Source organism: Sturnira hondurensis, unplaced genomic scaffold, assembly GCF_014824575.4.
Source record: "Sturnira hondurensis isolate 20B ecotype Veracruz unplaced genomic scaffold, ASM1482457v3 Scaffold0014584, whole genome shotgun sequence".
Lineage (NCBI taxonomy): Eukaryota > Metazoa > Chordata > Mammalia > Chiroptera > Phyllostomidae > Sturnira > Sturnira hondurensis.
The window spans coordinates 1,192,614-1,211,693 of NW_028087215.1; the positions used below are offsets into that span (position 1 = coordinate 1,192,614).

Consider the following 19,080-nt stretch of genomic DNA (forward strand, 5'->3'; position numbering starts at 1 on the left):
TCCTGGCTTTGAAATAATTGAAAGCTTTATGATAATCAGTGGTTTGACTTGGGGACATTTTACCTTCTTTTTAATCTTCATGAATTCTGTCCAAATGAACCCCATATAATTAAGCTTCTTTAGAGTAAATAGTGTTTTTGGTTAACAAATACAGATTTGAATCTGTTCTCCTCCATTTCCCTGCCCTTCTTAACTATTTTGCCTTCCCCAACTACTCTGCTGAAGAAATTTAGGGGATACCATTGAAATACCCCCTGGAATTCAGGAAAAATTTGAAAATCATCTTCATGTAATGATATCTGTCCATTCTACTGATAAAATGGACCAGGCACTGTGTTCAGCTGGCACCTTGATAGAAAAATGTTGGAGAAAGCAACACAGTGAAATGGTGATTGTCCACATGTTTTCACAGAACCTTAATGAGCTAAGATATAGTTGTTGTACCACTAAAGAATTGAGAGTCTTTTCAATATTATATATACATTTATTCTCTCTCTCACACAATGTCAATATAAAATTGTCTCAGTGTCTCTTCCAGACATTTAAAACTAATCTAAGTTTAATTAAACTAATTTAAAATGTAAAGCAGACATTTAAAACTTATTTCTTTTCTATGTTAAGTTAAAGTTACAACCAATTTAGTACAACATAATGAATATTTGGTTACCTTCAGTTTGGTATTTATTACATTATTGGGCACCTATTTCTTGGTATTCCAAAAAAAGCTATCTAGCTCTATTTTCCTTCCTTAATAGATTTGAGAATCACTGAAGTAAAACAATTTTGGGTGTCACAATTAAAGATGGAATGTATCCATAGCCTATGTTTTTTAGAATATCTGGCACGGAATTTTCCAGAAAATGTTAGTAATTCTTGCTGGAACTCTTTTTTAAAATGACTTCTATACTGATTTTTACTTTAAACCAAATCAAACACAATTTAGTCTTTTCTTAGTTACTGATGTTTATTATTACTGACCTATAAAGGCTAGATTTTTACACTCATTGTAGGGCTTTAACATTTATATAGGGCTTTCATAGACATTATCTCATCTGAAAGTCCCTGTACTCCACACCCCTCACCCTCCTGTTATTTACACTCTGATGAGGATTAGGAAACCACCTCACCTGATTTATAGAATTGGGTGTCAAATATGGCTTGAAGACTCTTCCTAGTAAGAATTGTGGCCTGTTTGATAGCTGTTTCCATGCTTGGAGGGTGTTTGGCTTGCTTTGGGATTCTTGGCAGTGTTTGGGCTGACTGATGTCGCTGGAAGAGTTGCCCCGGTGAGAGGGGAGTCCTGCATCTGGATTCCTAGCCTCGAACATTGTTTTATACATATCCCCTCTGAAACACTGTCAAGGGCCTGTGTAAAGACTTAATTAAAGCATAATAATGCATGCTTAATATAATATGTTACATGCTCTACTAAACATACTCTAAAAATTAACCTGTATTAAATTTTGGAAAATAGTTTGAGAAATACAATGAAAATTTTCTATTTGGTTTATGGGGTTAAAGAATGGTAAATATTCAGGGCTTTGCATCATAGAGGGAAATTTATGAAATGCTGTCTTGATATCATACACCAATTAAGTAGCATTAAAGATGGATTAAAAATGATTGCGTCTGTTGAAATAGAGTCTCTTAGAGCCACATGTAATCATAGGCATGACATTTCTAAATTTTTTAAAGTTATAATTTAAAAGTTGTCAATTTCTGGCAGCATTATAAATAATACTAGTACTTAGAGTGCAGAGAGTTTTTGTTTTATATTTACTGGGTTGTATTCCTTCAAGTCACCCCATCATTGAATGTAATAAATGTATCCTGTGAAATAAAACTGTGGGGCCCGGGGAGCAGGAGAGTCAGTTACTTAATATTATGGTGGGACAGTGCATGGTCTTTGAGCTTCCAGAAATACTCGTTGAATGAGCAAGTACCTAAATGAATATTTTAGTGGATAAAGGAGGCTTCAATACTTAATTATTAGTATTGATGATCCCCCCCCACTGACTATGCATTAGTAGTTGTGTCTAAAAGTCACTCCATTTTTGGTAGCTCTTATGGGAGAAAAATCAATAGTGTGGTGGGAAGAGCAGCAGAAGATTCTGACTGTGATGGTTCCGTATAGTCTAGGATCTGAAATGTGTGTGGTTCCATAGGCTTTGTAATATCTCTTCAGCCCCCATTACTCTAATTAGAAACTGTTGTTTGTCTAATTTCCTTCCCACAGTCTTTATTCTTCATGTCATCTTCATTGCAGTTACTTTTTACTTTGCTAACGCTCTCCTCCTTAGCTACCCATGATGCTCTGTTTTCCTCCCACTTTTCTTGCCATTCCTTTTCAATTTCCTTCCAAGCAGTTTTATTTTCACTTGTTCATTTTTTACATTACTTTCTTCTCCCACTGTCCCTAAAATATTAGGCACCTGCTTTCAGCCAGTCATTGTTCCAGGCCCTGGGAAATAGCAGTGATATGTCAAAGTCCATGTTTGATGAAAATTGTGCTCCAAAGGTTGACCGACAATCATCAGGGAGATATCTTTAAAGGGAAAAAAAGGGTGGAACAGAGCGTCTGAAGGGGAAGCGAATTCATGTAGATGGGGGCAGTACCTGAGGGACCAAAGCCAATGTGGCTGGTTCAGAGTGAGCAAGGTACGAAACATTAGGAGAAGCCAGAGAAGTAGACAAGAGCTTTGTAGGTCGTGGTCCGGAGTTCAGATTTTAGGAATTTCCTGCATAGCGGGTTGAGGAAATCTAAGTGCTCCATAACCGCGTTTCCTGGAACTGCCCTGCAGAGACTCTTCTATGTGAACCGAGTACGGTCCTCGAGCATGTCTTGGGCTTTTGTATTTCAGATCCCACAACCCTTTGGTGCATGGGATGACACTCCAACCAAGCCACTTGGCCAGAGCCAGAAAATTATTTTTAAGGAAGTAGCATTGAAGCTGAGACCTGGAGGGTGAAAACAAAAACTAGCTAAGGGGAATAAGGCATGGTGGCAGAAGGGATTGCTAGGCAGACCAACTGCATTTCAAAGGCCTGAGTCTATAAAGAACTTGAGAACATCTAAGAACAACCAAACAACCCCAACAACCTCTGAGAACAACCAAAACTGAACAAAGGCCTCCAATTCTGGGGCCTAGAGAAGAGGGGATAATGGCACTACTTGAGGTTGGTAGGCAGGGCCAGGTGATACAGGCCTTGAGAGGCATGCTGGGGAGGGTGGTGCTTACTGCTTTTTACTCTTAAAAAGCAGTAAGAAGCAATTAAAGTGATTTAGACAAAAGTGGCATAATTTTGTTTGAGGGTGAGACTGCCATCTGTTCATCATAATCCATTTGTCTTTTCTCCCTGGGCACGCAGCCGGATTTCATTTCCTGGCTCTCTTTCTAGTTGGCTGTGTGTCCTATCCATGAAAGTAAGTGGCGGTAGTGAATACCACGACTAAGGTTAGCTCATAAAAACTTCCCATGTGGGCTTCCTCCTGCTGTGTCTCTTCTCACTGGGCAAACTTGGGAGCCCGTACTGAGCACCATCAGCCTGGACAACTGCATGTCTCTGTGGAACAGAACCTCCTCCCAGTTTACATAGGACTGTCTTGAACTTTTATGTGAGCAAGAAGAAAATACCTGATGTTTAGAGCCATCCATACATATTCTGCCCACTTGTTACCACATCCTAGTTTATCTAAAATGATATTTTGAAAAGACAAAGTTGGCTGCTGTGTGATATGAAAATATGAGGCAATGCGAACAATAATAGTAGCCAAAGTGCAGTCTCATTGTGATGGAGATTAGGGAGATTTTAGTTTAAGTAGATTTAAAATAATTTTGGCTGTAGGATCAATAGCTCCTACTTATAATTTGCTATGTATAGTAAGACCGAAGGTAAAAAAAAAGCTCACTTAATTTAACTCTCAGGTGTTACATCACTCACTTTCTGGACTTTCCATTGAATACCTTTAGGCATATCTTTTCTTTTTTTGACTAGAACTGGAGGGCAAGCAAACCAGGTCTTTGAGAATTTTTTATTTACCATGGTGTCTAGTACAGTTCATTAACTTTGTTTAAATTAGTGAATAAAAGGGTAGTCTGTCACATTTTTTGCTCGTGAAATTATTGGAGGTCACAAGACCCAGCCTTTGCCTTTCCAATGATATTGCCTCAAAAAAATTTAAAAGGAAAACAAGATATACAAAATCACGAGGTCAGATTAAGATAGAACTGGCTTAAGCGTTAATTGCCTTCTAAGGGAGAGGCTTAGGTGTGTTAACTTTTGTTCTTCCTGTGGTCTAATGGGCAAAGGAACATCATAGAACCTGTTTATGGATAAATGTTTTTTAAAGCATGTGGGCTAATCTTCACTGCCCACCCCTTCACTTTCCAGTGTCCCCAATAGCCATTGCTCATTGCTCATCGCTCAGAGTAGCTGAATGCTTCAGTGACCGCTATGTTCATCTAGAGTCAGGCGCTGGTCTATGGAGAGTCTCAAGATAGGAGGCAATTTCTATAATCCAAATGAGCACCGATGAGGTCTGTACCTAAGAAAGTGGCTGTGGAAATAGAAGAATGTAAGAAACTACAAGACATAGTGACTACATGGATTTGGGACATAGAAGAATGGAATAAAGAAGAATATAGAAGTCCTCATGCTAATGAACTTCAACTTATAATGTGAAGTATATGTGTGTCAACAGAACTGTTTCCAAGATAAAGCCAGTTAACACTGTCTGACACCAACAGATAGTGTTAGTGATGAGACTAGACATTTCAGCCTTTTATTTGGTCTGTTTGTTAACATAGTATATGTTTACTGCATTTGTGCTTAGTTTGGATGTCTTTTATGAACATTATTAACCCATCCATACCTGAGAAAAGCAAAACCAGCGATGTTGAAATTACTGGTGAGAAGATATGTAAGAATATGACACCAGCACATAAAATAAAAATGGCATTTGGAAAGTGTGAAACCAGTGTTGGAAACTTATTTGTAGAAGAGTTGAATCCATTGATAGGAAAAGCAGCTCCGAAGGGTAAAGATGCAATCATACCACTTGTGAGAACACTGCATTTCACAGTACAGGAAAAAGTAATTGACCAGATGGGAGGACAACTTCAAATACTGGAATTTATGTTTGGAAGATCAGTGTACTATTGAATGCCCACCAGCTCAATGTTCTTTTTAGTTAAGGCCAGGAGTTGCTTTAAGATGGTAAGGACTAACCATGGTGAAAGGGCTCTGGTGATGTTTCCTTGCAAGACATGACCCTGTAGGTTCAAGGGCTGTTTACATGTGCACAGTGCCTGGGTGGGTGTAGGACTGGCGTCCGGAGACACCATGGCTGGAAAGACTTCCTTGTGAGACTTACACAGGGGATAGTGCTTATATAGATAGTGGTGGAAGTCAGAATGAAAAGGAGGGAGCAGATTTTAATGGAATAGAAAGGCTACAGTCAGAGTTATATTTACTGAAAACAAATGCTATTTAGTAAGGTGTACCTACCTTTCATTTCCATGTTGCTTGGCACATAGTGGTAAAGACATCAGACCAACATGAACTAGAATGGACAAGAAGCTCCCCTCCCCCATTGCATTCCATATAAGCCAGTGACCTTTGAAAACATTGAATAAGAGCCTCAGAAGAAAAATATGACTAACTTCTCAATCTGATATATTTTTTGAAATAATTACAGTCCCATACTAACACACTGTTCAACTTTGTTTTCAAATAAGTACACTGACATTTAAGTGAACATACATATTAGTTTATGACCTTTAAAGCAGATAAATGAGCTGTAACTATTTGCCTATAGCATAAACATGGTAGTTAATGGAGAACAAATTTAAAACAAAAACAGTCATTTCTCTTGTGCTATCATACTAAATATAGCCCTGGTGTTTCCTAAATAAACAAAAGATGAAACTCAGAAAAAGACACTAAATAGAGAGGTGGAAGGAATTGATTGTAAGAATAACCTTTTCAGTGTGAAAGAATGAAAATTTAGAAGGAAAACAAGATATACAAAATCATGAGGTTAGATTAAGATAGAACAAATATGAGTTTTTCAAATAATAGCACTAGAAATTTGGAGTTTTAAATGAAACATAAAAAGGCTATATAAAAGCAGAAATAAGTTTATATGCTGAGTGTAGTATGGAACTTACTTCATACCATAGTGGTGTGGAAGGAAGATGTAAATGAGTTTTAAAAAAGTGCATTAATAGGCATGGACAGAAGCTCCATAATGAGTTGTTATGGGAAACCAGAGATGTTTCTGGAGCTCACGTGCTGCGTAAGTTTTCTTTTAGAGATAAAATACCGGGTAGAATATCTAAATGCACACCTTTTGTAGTCTGACAAAATATATACTTTGTATGATTCTCTTCTTTGTACCCTACACAAAGTTCTTATCCTACCTTAAGTGAATTTTTTATTCCTGTCATATATGACTTTATACCTCCTGTGAATTACTGATATCTCATAATACCTTAAACCATTTAAAATTTGTAGCCAAAAGTGGAAAGAAAAAGCATCAGCTTTTACAAATTATAATCTTACCATTAGAAAAAGGTACTCATATGGTAAAGATGACAAATATTTCTTTAAAAAATTAACTCATTGTATTCTTTCTCTAGGCTGGCATGATAAAAAGTGATGACGATGAGTATTTCATTGAACCCTTGGAGAGAGGGAAACAGATGGAGGAAGAAAAAGGAAGGATTCACATTGTCTACAAGAGATCAGCAGTGGAGCAGGCTCCCATAGACATGCCCAGCGACTTCTACTACAGAGGTGGGCACCTTGACTGGGCTTTATAACTAACCATCGTTTTAAGATATGATAAAAACAACCCTCTCATCAATCAAGAGAATGTGATTGTCAACATGCTTTTGTATAATGTGGAGGAAGCAAAAAAGGCTTATACAGGGGTTGGCAAAAGTAGGTTTACTGTTGTTCATGTGGAAAATAATACAATAATAAATAGATAATAATACAAGAATAAACTCTTGTGTTTTGTGTATTCACGACCGTAAACCTCCCTTTGCCAACCTCAGTATTTATAAAACATGAAATACGGCTTGCCTTTTTAAAAATGCATGTAGGTGTTACAGTCCTTACCTTACTGCAGGGCATTATTGGATCCCCAATATGGCTGTTATTTATGATTTCTTTTAAAAGTTCCACATTAAAAATAGAATTTCTCTAGCTTACATTAAAATTTGAAAATATTTGTGCTTTCTAGAAGTATCTAAATTATGCTTTATTAATATTATTTTAAAACATTTAAAATAGATATATTGACATAGTAAAGAGTTATATTTTAAGATCAGTGTGATAGATAAATTTGAAAATAAGTATGCTATTTTAATTGAAAGTCTGTTTTCTAAAACTTTTTACATGTGGAGACAATGAGTTGACTACATCTGTTGAATTTTATTTCAAAGTAGTTTGGACTGCTAAAGTCAAGTTAAATTATGGCACATGAGTATTTTCTATTTTCGTTTTAATGAAATCTGAAAGTAACTTGGCATTAAAGAGATATTCTTGAGTATAAAATTGGGTGTAAAAGTTTCCTTTATGGAGAAGTAAGGAAAATTGGGAATCTGCGTATTTTTTTAAACCACATCTCAAAAATCTACATTTAATTGCCAGGCTGATTTTCTAAATAAAGATAATGGAAATTTCCCCTAGGGAGACACCAAAGATATAAGTAATCTTCTCAGCTGAACAATTATCTGTCTTCTGGATTGAGTTATTACCTAGATTTTCAATGCCACCAGCTTCTTCTGATATGGTATTCTCATGTACTCATAAAATTTAAAATAAACTTAAAATAAATAGGACCTGAAAAATTTTTGAAAAATATCTGGTTTGTAACAGAGTTTGTAACAGAATGTCTATACTAATAGGTGCAGCACTATGAAATGTGTGCCCATCTTAGAGGGTCACTCTGATGTAAGAGAAAGAGAGGACACTGTAGTGAAGGAGGCAGGTGTAAGTAGTCGCTCTGCAATGTAAAGTGGTCTGTGTGCCTTGGATTATTACCTTTCTGAGTTTATCTGTGAATACAGTTAAAATATATTGCACAATTACAATAAGTACTAGAAATGATATATGCAAATGGCTTAATGTAGCCTTCATCAATAACAGGTACTTAATCAATGTTGGGTGTTGCTTTTGTTATTGATTATTAGTATTGCTTTGTGCAAAATATTTACATGTTAGGAGTTTTGTTAAAGTTGAATAGTTAGACATTGCTTGTCACACGGATACATTACTCTTAATTCTCACTTATTTTTTCATGATTTAAAAATGTCATTTTACGTCAGAAGACTGGTCAAAGGGTAGATAGTAGGATGCAGTGCTTTTCCTGATGTTTTGATTGTTATATGTTAATCACATGTAATATCTCTTTTGAGGCAATAGTTAAATACCTTTTAGGAAAGCAGAGCCCACGTGTTATGGGGTTGTATTAGAGGGCCAGAGACCAGAATAGTTTCTACGACTGTCCTCCTGTGTGTTCCATCTAGTTTCAGGCAGCTGTGTCCTATTGCTCCATTTCAACCCCTGGTGGTGTCTGTTTCTGTAAATATCACACCTGGTACTTTCCATTAGTCTCATATTAATTAGGAAGGAGAGAAGATTATTTTTTCTTGAAATAAGAAAATTGTGAGAATTTTCTTACAAAAATTCTCACCACACCTATAATACCTAGGTAATATCGATAATACCTATCATCTTTTTCAATGCTAGAGAAAATAATTTAGTGGTCATAATATGTTAGTGTAAAAGAATTTAAGGTGATTTGAGACATTAATTTTTAAAATTACAGAAAAGCTTATAGCATTAAAATCAACATAAACTTATAATGTAGACACTGAGACTATTTGTTTTGAGTTTTTCACTCAGGAATAGAGAGGATTGCCTCACAGTAGAAGTATTCCACAAATGAGGGTAGTGCATTTTGGAAGGATTCTCAGTGCTCGTGGGTGAAAGCAGAAAGGGGCTCCTTTGTTAACTCTCAGTTGCCTTGAAACCTGATCCAGAATAGAAACATTCAGTTCTCTTAGAATGTTCCATACTAAACCCTAGAATGAGCTTAGCAGTTTTTGTTTTCTTATGTATGAAGTTCTGATTGAACTGATTTACTGGTGATATCAATTTACATCCTTTTGAGAAACGTAAATTGTAACCATATATCAAATAATGTAGAGGTGTTAATCTCTTCCCAGGGTAAAAAGAGATTCAGACTCAGAATTTAAATGCACCATATTGTAAGTTTATTTTTTTAACTTCTAGGTTACAGGACTTGATTACATGGACTAAATACAACTGAAATTTAAGAATATATTTTATACCTTATTCCATCATTTTAAAATGTAAAATTGAACAGATTCTAGGAATAGAAAAGCGTATTGATTTATAAGTGAAAACTCTAGTATAGTATAAAATAGTGCTTTTTCTGGATCAGTTCAGGAATGTTATTTTAGGAGACACATGAGGTTTTTCCTTAAAAGTTATATATAAGAGGAAAATACATAACATAAGATTTATTTAGAAAGAAAAGCATTTAAGGGCCATGGTCTTCATAAATTTCTGTGACAAGTCATGAGGAGGGGTTTTGAGCTAAGCAAGGCACTTCTGACCCTACTGTTTCATCAGTAGGGACCCTGTAATGAAATATTCTGCATTTTGCTAGTTGTCACAGTCATTGCATGGCTACATTTCTTGCTTTGTCAGCTTAGCAAGAGAATTGCATTCATTTGAAGTCTGTAGGTGGTTTCAAGTGTTCTAAATTAAAAAATAATTATGATCTGAATAGGTGAGTAGGAGTGAAGTAGAGAAGAGTAAGATTGGATTGAGATCGAAGTAAAATTGATGGGTTGATTCATTAGAGTAGATGTTAGAGTTGGAGAGAGAGAAAGAGAGTGATCCAGGATGACTTGGGCTTCTAATCTGGAAGACTAGAGTGTTCTCTTTCCAGAATTTGGGTATTTATAATGAGAAATACAAATAAGCTTGATGGAAGATGACAAGTCAGAGTTAATTTGGCCATACTGAGTTTGAAGATAAATTGTAATTATGAGTGAAGAAATGCATAGTATATTTTTATAATAATGTCCCAGATTCAGTGAATGGCCTTGCATACATGTTATGGTAGACATGGGGAAGGGTTAGCTTTGGAGCCAGGTGAAAGCTCTTGGCTGTGGATGCTTGGACTGTCTCTGCTTGCCTTCTACACTCTCATTCTGAACTCTGTCATTGAGAACCGGAAGGTGTACAATGCACAGAATTAGAAGCTCATGCAAGATGTTTGCTGCCTACCACTATAGGGGAGGAGGATGTTGTGTCCTTAAGAAAACAAGAACTAAAAATAAAATAAAAATTATGCTTCTCCTACACTCAAGAACCCTAAGCTATTCACTTTACCGAATGCAAACTGAATGTCATTATTCTTATTAGTGACAATGTATGTATTCTCTTACGAGATTTTTTTTTTGGGGGGGGTGCAAGGCTGTACTTGTATGACATCATTTGCTTTTACTGTTTTTTATTTAGTCCTCAGGCCCCTAGACTTCTCCCTTCAAATTACAAACTATTCATTCACTGGAAGCTTTGTGTAAAGTAATTTTTGTAATTACTTCCTACCAGTGGGAAACAAGGAATAGAAAAAGCCTTTATCTCCTGGCTTCCTTTCAGAATTTTCATTTTCCTGCATGAACCCAAGTGTTTGTGATGCTGGTGTGGTTGTCATGGCACTGTGAAGGAGCCTTTGTCCCAGGTGGGAAAATTGTACCAGTCTGAAATGATTTGGGAGTTGCTCCTGGTTGCTGGGCAGTGAAACTATGAAACAAGAACTAGGGTAACAGGAACACTATTCCTGCATTTAGTGATGCTAGGAACTTCCTAGGCATAGTCTTTCCTGAATCTATAGACATGTCAATAGGTGCTATAACCCTTTGTAATTGCAAGTTCTCATGACCTATGCCCTGATCAAAGAGAAACATTGATGAGCTTTGCAATACACATGTGTGTGCTCTCTTTCTCTCTCTCTCACTCACACACACACACACATCAAACAGAAGAAATTAATTTTAGCAAATTTTTTAAATGAAATGAAGCATGGAACATGATATATCTAAATCATTGAGATCTGTCAAGTAGCAGCTATTCTTTTAGGTAGATGTTAAATTATAATATTTCACAGCAGTGTAATTTAGTTTATAATCTGAGGGTCAGCCATTCATCAAGCTAGTACCCTAGGATTCATATGGAGATACTGATCATATTTATAAAATTTATTTTCAGTTAAGTTTTCTACATTTAGGTATTTAAAATAATTTTTATAAAAATGAAGGGCATTAAAGATTGAATTATTACATAAAGTAATCTCGAAGCAGAGTGATAGTTAAAGAGCTTTCAGATGTGAAATATGAGAATAACAATTTTTTTATTAAAGTGTCTTACTGGGTCTATCCTATGCTTTCATGAGTAGGTTCAATAAAAGAAATTTCCTTATAAAATAAACTACATATTGTTTTCTAATAAGGAAATGGAAAGACACAAACCATATTGAGAATTCAGAACTGATGCATTACTATTTAATTATTGATGTGCCATTAATGGAAAAAGAACTGGAAGATTTGAAATATATCTGAGAAATTCAAGTGCAATTAAAAGCAGTTAATATATATTAGGGTAGAAAGCTAATTCAGATAATATAATCCAGATCTTGACTCTTAAATGATTGCCTACTCAGAAGTAACTACAGTTGACCCCTGAATAACACAGAGGTTAGGTGCACCGACTCCCATGCAGTCAAAAGTCTGAGTATAATTTTTGACTCCCCCCAAATCATTACTAATAGCCTGCTGTTGATTGGAAGCTTTATTGATAATATAAACAGTTGATTAGCACATACTTTGTATGTTCTATGTCTTCTTTATTCTTGCAATAAAGTAAGCTACATAGAAGAAAACATTATTAAAATCATAAGGAAAATACATTTATGGTACTATACATATTTATTGAAAAAATCTGAGTAAGTGACCTGTGCAGTTCAAATCTGTGGTTTGTTCAAGGGTCAACTATGTATCAGTTGACTCATGGAGGAGAAATGCATATCACAAAGAAATTGTGTTAGTAATCAAAATACATTTATTTTTTCTAAATATAAAATAGATGTTATTATCAAAATGTAATTTTAGTGTTTGTTTTTATTCATGCCAACTGATTTTGCTTAGGAGGGATAGACCCCATTTTAAGTAAAATATTAAGTGCATGTTGATGGTGCTCTTGCCAAATGTACCTGCTTGAACACTTTTTAAAGCCTATACTATTTTTTCTTCTTCTTGTACAACCTACAGACCTTCCTGTGCATTGTGTAAGGTATCCAAATATTTCTGAAGGTTTAGTAATCTTTTGTTTCACTACATTTAACTAATGTGGTTGATATTTTAAAGAAAACAATTTGCTGTAAAGTAGACTTCATTTTTCTGTCATTGAATGTTTTCTTTTCCTTCCTGGCCCATCAGTTACTAACTTTAAATACATTTATTTATGATGATCAGTGTTATTCACCCCTGATCATCTTCATTTCATATTCGGTTGACCAAAAATTCATTTAGTTTTTTCCATACCATAGCTCTACTAGGGCTTAGTTGTCTTTAATTTATTTAAAACAATTTTGTTAGATCGTATTGTGACAGCTGTCATATCAGAGCGCATACTTCAGACAAAGGTTTAATCTCCAAAATATACAAAGAACTCACTTGACTCCACTCAAAGAAGACAAGCAACCCAATTAAAAAATGGGCAAAGGACTTGAACAGACATTTCTCCAAGGAGGACATGCAGAGGATCCAGAGACACATTCAAAAGATGCTCGATATCGCTAGCTATCAGAGAGATGCAAATTAAAACTAAAATGAGATACCACTTTACACCAGTCAGAATGGCTATGATAAACAAAGAAACAAACAACAAGTGCTGGAGAAGTTGTGGGGAAAAGGGGACTCTAGTTCACTGTTGGTGGGATTGCAGACTGGTACAACCACTATGGAAAACAATATGGAACTTTCTAAGAAAACTAAAACTGAATGTGCCTTTTGACCCAGCAATTCCACTATTAGGAATATATCCTAAGAACCCTGAAACACCAATCCAAAAGAACCTATGCACCCCGATGTTCATAGCAGCACAATTCACGATAGCCAAGAGTTGGAGGCAACCTAGATGCCCATCAGTAAATGACTGGATCAAAAAGCTATGGTACGTTTACACAATGGAATTCTATGCTGCAGAAAGGAAGAAGGAGCTCCTACCTTTTGCAACATCATGGATGGAACTGGAGAACATTATGTTGAGCGAAATAAGCCAGGCGGTGAAAGACAAATACCATACGATCTCACCTTTAACAGGAATCTAAACAACAAAACAAACAAGCAAGCAAAATATGACCAATGACACTCAAATACGGAACAGGCTGACAGGATCCAGAGAGGAGAGGGGAGAGAATCATAGGGGAAAAGGGGAGGGACTCACATGAATAAATATAAAGGACACATGGACAATGATTAGGGTGGGGGCAGAAATGGGAGGGAGGTGGGGAACACGGGGGCGGGGCAGGGCAGGGAATATAAAACAAAAAACTGTCCTTGAATAAGAATTAAATAAAAAATAAAAATAAAAAATAAAAAAAACTTATCAAAATTGGTGAATTCTTGTGTAAGCCTTTTTAATATTGAAGATCGAAGGACATAAGCATCATTTTTGGTATATTATTCTTTATTATTTCAAGAAAAATAAGAAAGCACCTAAACACAAAAAAAAGATTTCTGCAGTGGATGGAGAAGGGTGGCTGATTAAATGGGTCAAAAGTGGTTTCTGAAGTTTTTGGGTACTGTGGAAATTTTGGCCAAATCATTAATTCTTTCCTGTGAGGCTATCTTATGCATTGGGAGATGTTGAGCAGCATGCTGGCCTCCACCTACTAGAAGCCAATAGTGGCAGATAGCCAGCATACTCAGAATATCCAAATCAATAAAGTTATTGGTGAAAATGGAAAACATGTCTTTTATTTTATGGAAAAAACCATATGGGCTTTTTGGCCAACCCAATATTGTGCACAGTATTTCCCCACTTGTGGTCCCCTTGACTGCCTATGGAAGATTCAGGTGTGTTTCTCTCAATTCTTTCTTTTTTTCTTTCTTTTTACTCCTGTTTCCCTGTGAGGCATCTTTCTGGTAGATGGGGTAGAAGTTAGTGAAATGAAAGAAAAATGTAATAATGGAAAAAAATAAGTGTAGCATAAAATGATATTTTTATTTGAAAATTGTCTGAAGTTAGATTATGGGCTCTGTGAATTAAAATGTAAGAGCTATACTTAGGCCAAAATAAATGCTCCTTTAATACAGGATTCTGCAAGGAAGCTAAATATTTGGTTTTATTCTTTCTAGGTACAAGAAATTTTACTCAGATTTTCAGCTGCAATTTGTTTGCTCTACATATCTAAATTTAAAAATTCTTAATGAAAGTTATTGAAATTGGGGCTTTGTATATGATAGAAAGATTTGTTTTAGGACCCTTCCTGGTTGGCTAAATTGGTTGGAGTGTCATCCTGTGCACCAAAGTGTTGCAGGTTTGGTTCCCAGTTGGGGCACATACCTAGGTCATGGGTTTGACCCACATTCAGGGCACATATGGAAACCAGCTGACTGATATTTCACTCACATTGATGTTTTTCTCTCTCTGTCTCCATCCTGCCTCTCCCTTTTGCTGTCCATCTCCCCATCTCTAAAAATTAATGAACATATCCTCTGGTGAGGATTTAAAAAATTAAAAGAAAAAGATTTGTTTTAGGAATGTTTGCATCCATTTCTTTGAGTGGGAATATGAAGTTTATTGTAGATGAGCAATTATATACAACATATCCCTATATCACTTTCCAGTACCTTACTATGTATCTGGCAGAAATCTTGGATGTGTCTGAATCAGACATCAAATTATTTTTTGTTTTTCATCATTCACAGCTATGGGAACCACTTATATGCTCCCACATGAATGTATTATTTGCCCTTGGGTTGAGATATTTGTTCATCATTTCAGAGCTCCAATGAACAATACCAAAAATGTAGCCTTTGTGTGTACTCTTGTCTGAAGGACAGCTTTTAATTCTAAGTGTTTTTTAGCAAATTCCTGAGGAAGGTTTTGTTTCTCTCTAGTGTGCTTCACACATTGTTGTGTGTGCTTTAAATGCGAAGAATAACGTCTCTGTGGTACTAAAACTTTTGCATTCTACCTTCAGTCCTCTCTCTCAGCACTTTGACAGTTATCGTTTTCATGTTTTATCAGGTCTTACTCCATGTGCCAAAAATAAAAAATAAAATCAATATCTAATGCCTTTTTGGTGAGAAAAGTTGATGATAAAAATAGGTTCTGTTTATGTCTTGTGCCATGACACCTATACTAATAAAATGCCACTGTACAGCCTTCTAACAATAAGAAATTAGGAAATTAAACTGGCTTTTAAATTTCTTCATTCCTGTTTTGGGTGACATATATTTAAAAAAGCTGAAACCTCCAGCCAAGATGGAGGCATAGGTAGGCTCACGTTGCCTTCTCGCACAACCATGAAAGGATAACAACCAATCTAAAAACAAAAAACAACCAGAAATGCCCTAAAATCGAACTGTATGGAAGTCTGACAACCAAGGATTTAAAGAAGAAACATTCATCCACACAGGTAGGAAGGGTAGACAGGATGCAGTATGGTGTGGAGAGGTGGTCCCACGGCCACGGGAATGGGTGGTCCCACATGCATGTGCAGTAGATAAAAACTAGGAGGGACAACTGGGGAGCAAGCAATCCCAGCCCCAGGCCTGATGCACATTGCCTGGGGTTTCAATGCTGGGGAAATAAAGCCTCATAACCTCCAGCTGTAAAATCCAGTGGGGGTATGGGTGGTGGAAAAAACTGCCAATCTCAGGACAGTCCATTTAATGGGCCCATAGGCTCTTAGAACATACCCCAAACCACCTATTCTGGGAATCAGCACCAGGGCAGCAGCTAGGTGGGTGCCAGTGGCTTACAGGAAGTGGAGGAAGTGGTGGGAAATGGGGCAAGAATCGAGCAAACAGCATTGTTCCCTCTCTGACCCCTCCCCCACATACTGTGCCACAAAGCAGTGAATCGGGTTGCAACTACCCTGCCAATACCTAAGGCTCCGCCCCTTACAATGTAACAGGTGTGTTCACACAGGGAATCAAAGCAACTCTGCCTAATACACAGAAATACAGGGAGGCTGCCAAATAGAGGACACAAATAAATATGGCCCAAATGAAAGAACAAATCAAAACCCCAGAAAAAGAACTAAATGACATGGAGATAACTAACCTTTTAGATGCAGAGTCCAAAACACTGGTGATCAGGATGCTCACAGCAGTGACTTTTGAGTACAGGCACAAAATAAAGGAAGAAATGATGACTGTACACAGTGAAATAAAAAAAATAAATTGAGAACCAAATGTGAGTGGAAGAACGCCAAGATTCAAATCAACAATTTAGATCAAAAGGAAGAAATAAACATTCAACCAGAACAGAAAGAAGAAACAAAAATTCAAAAAAATGAGGAGAGGCTTAGGCATTTCTGGGACAACTTAAAATGTTCCAACATCTGAATCATGAAGGTGCCAGAAGGAGAAGAGGAAGAGCAAGAAACTAAAAACTTATTTGAAAAAATAATGAAAGAAACCTTCCCCAATTTGGTGACAGAAATAGACACCCAAGTCCAGGAAGCTCAGAGAGTCCCAAAGACATTGGATCCAGAGAGGACCACACCAAGACATAATCATAATTAAAATGCCATAAAGAAAATAAAGAAAATCTAAAAAGTAGCAAGAGAGAAAAAGAGAGTTATCTACAAAGGAGTTCCCATGCGACTATCAGCTGATTTCTCAAGAGAAGCCTTGCAGACAAGAAGGGACTAGTAAGAAGTATTCAGAGATGCAAAGCAAGGACCTATGACCAAGGGTACTCCTCCAGCAAAGCTATCATTTAGAAATGAAGGACAGGAAAAAGTGCCTTCCAGATAAGGCAAAGCTAGAGGAGTTCATCATCGCCAATGCCTTGTCATATGAATTGTTAAAGGGACTTAACCAAGGAAAAGATCAAAACCGTAAACAGTAAAATGACAACAAACTCACATGTAATAATAATGCAATCTAAAAAACAAAAACTATGTAAGCAACTAGATCAGGCACAGAATGATAGAACTGGAGATCACATGGAGGGTTACCAGCAGGGAGGGGGAGGGGAGAATGGGAGAATAGGTACAGGGAAGCATAACTGGTAAGTAAAAAATAGACCGGAAGGCGTCAAGAATAGTAGCGGAAATGGAGAAGCCAAAGAACTCATATGTACAACACATGGACCCGAACTAAGGGTGGTATTGCTGGAGTGAATGTGAGTACCAGGCAGAGGGATACAAAGGGGAAAAAGTGAGACAACTGTAATAGCATAATCAATAAAATATACTTAATTTAAAAAGCCAATATAGAAATTTTACAAATAAATATTGTTATTTCTCATTCCATGAGACGGGGCTTAGCTTTTTAGTCTGGGGAATATCTGAGTGGAAATCACTGCTAGGTACAATAAATGCACCTCCCTATTTGTGTTTAAAAGGGGTATAATTAAGTTAGCCAGGCAAGATATGTTGTTTTAGTCTCCTTCAACATCCTTCTCTCATCTGTAATGACCCAACATCTGAAAAGCCAACAGAAGCATCTGTAGGGATGATCTCATCTGAGTTCCTCTGGGTATCCTTCCATCACTCACCTAGTATTCTTTCTCTTAAATTTATGTTCTAACTTCCAGTCATCTCAGATGTACAGAAATTATTAGTGAATATCTGTGGTATACCCTAGGATTATTTTTATAGATTTGAAGAGTGGGCATGGAGCAAAATAGTTATTATAGTAATCACCCAGATTTGTATTCCTGAATAAAACTCCAACTGTTGTGAATTTTTTATCTTTCCTAGTTATATTGCAACTCAGACCTCAACCCAAAGCATACATAGAGCGTCACTCCTCTCTGTTTCTCTTTTCTTGTGACCTTCTGACAACTTTGATAAAGCAGCTCAAATACTTTAAATGAACTTCAAATTTTGTATTCTGAATAGAAATTAAGTAAATGGTAAGCCAAAAATTTATTCTAAGTGGTAAGATTTATGAACATGGACCTTCCTTTTATTAGTGGACTTGCTACATTGTAGCCCAAAGCCACTTTTTACAAATATTCGTGGAGAAAACAAATAAAAGAACAAATACAAAATGGGGGGGGGGAAGCCCAGCTACCCTACTATGTGGAATGCATCTTGTTTTGCTTTTGTACATATGTTTTATATGTTAACCGGTACATGGGCTTCTTTGGCTGGCTGAGAAGGTCCCACTGGGCTGATATTCCTTGTTTGCCTGGCTGCTGCTAGCCCTGCTGGCGTTCACTGCAGGTCTCTCTCAACTTGACTCGAGTCAGCTTTCACTGGTGAGCAGACCACCCCAAGTTCTGGCTAGGAACCCTATGCACCCAGCCCACGTGATCTACCCACAGCTTTTGTTGTAGGACCATGTTGATCCTGGGTTAGCAGCTCCCGCAGGCTCTCCAGGAAACTCAGATATTGCTGTTCTTGTCACACAGGAACCAAGGGGGGGTCATGGCTTCCTAAGCTGCCCCCAGACTGATGTGATTAACGAGCTAGCAGCCCTTGAGGTGTTCTTCCAGAGTCCTGAGAATAGTTCACGACAAAAGATTTTGCCTTGGAGGTCCTCCAGGATGTGTATGTTTTAATTTCATGTCCTTCTCTTCTGAGAAGTGGCCTTGAAGGGAACTGGGAAGAAATCAGAACCACTGTCTCCTGGTTACTGTTTGTCTACCTCATCCCACAAGAAGTCCAAGATCACAACAGCCAAGTTTGCCTTTTCCTTCTAATTAAGTGCTTTTTCCTCACTCCTCCCCCCTCATCACTAAGACTTATGATGGCTTGGATTTTCCCTCACAGGAGGAAAAACAAAC

At 36.9% G+C, this 19,080-nt stretch overlaps 1 protein-coding gene across 1 annotated transcript in view; it reads left to right on the forward strand.

Moving 5' to 3' along the window:
- The window catches only part of ADAMTS3 (ADAM metallopeptidase with thrombospondin type 1 motif 3), a 239,981-nt gene that overhangs the window by 111,380 nt on the left and 109,521 nt on the right, over positions 1-19,080 (forward strand). The window contains exon 4 of the mRNA XM_037063442.1: positions 6,642-6,798. Within this exon, the coding sequence (XP_036919337.1) occupies positions 6,642-6,798 (157 nt within the window). The remainder of the gene's footprint in view (positions 1-6,641; positions 6,799-19,080) is intronic.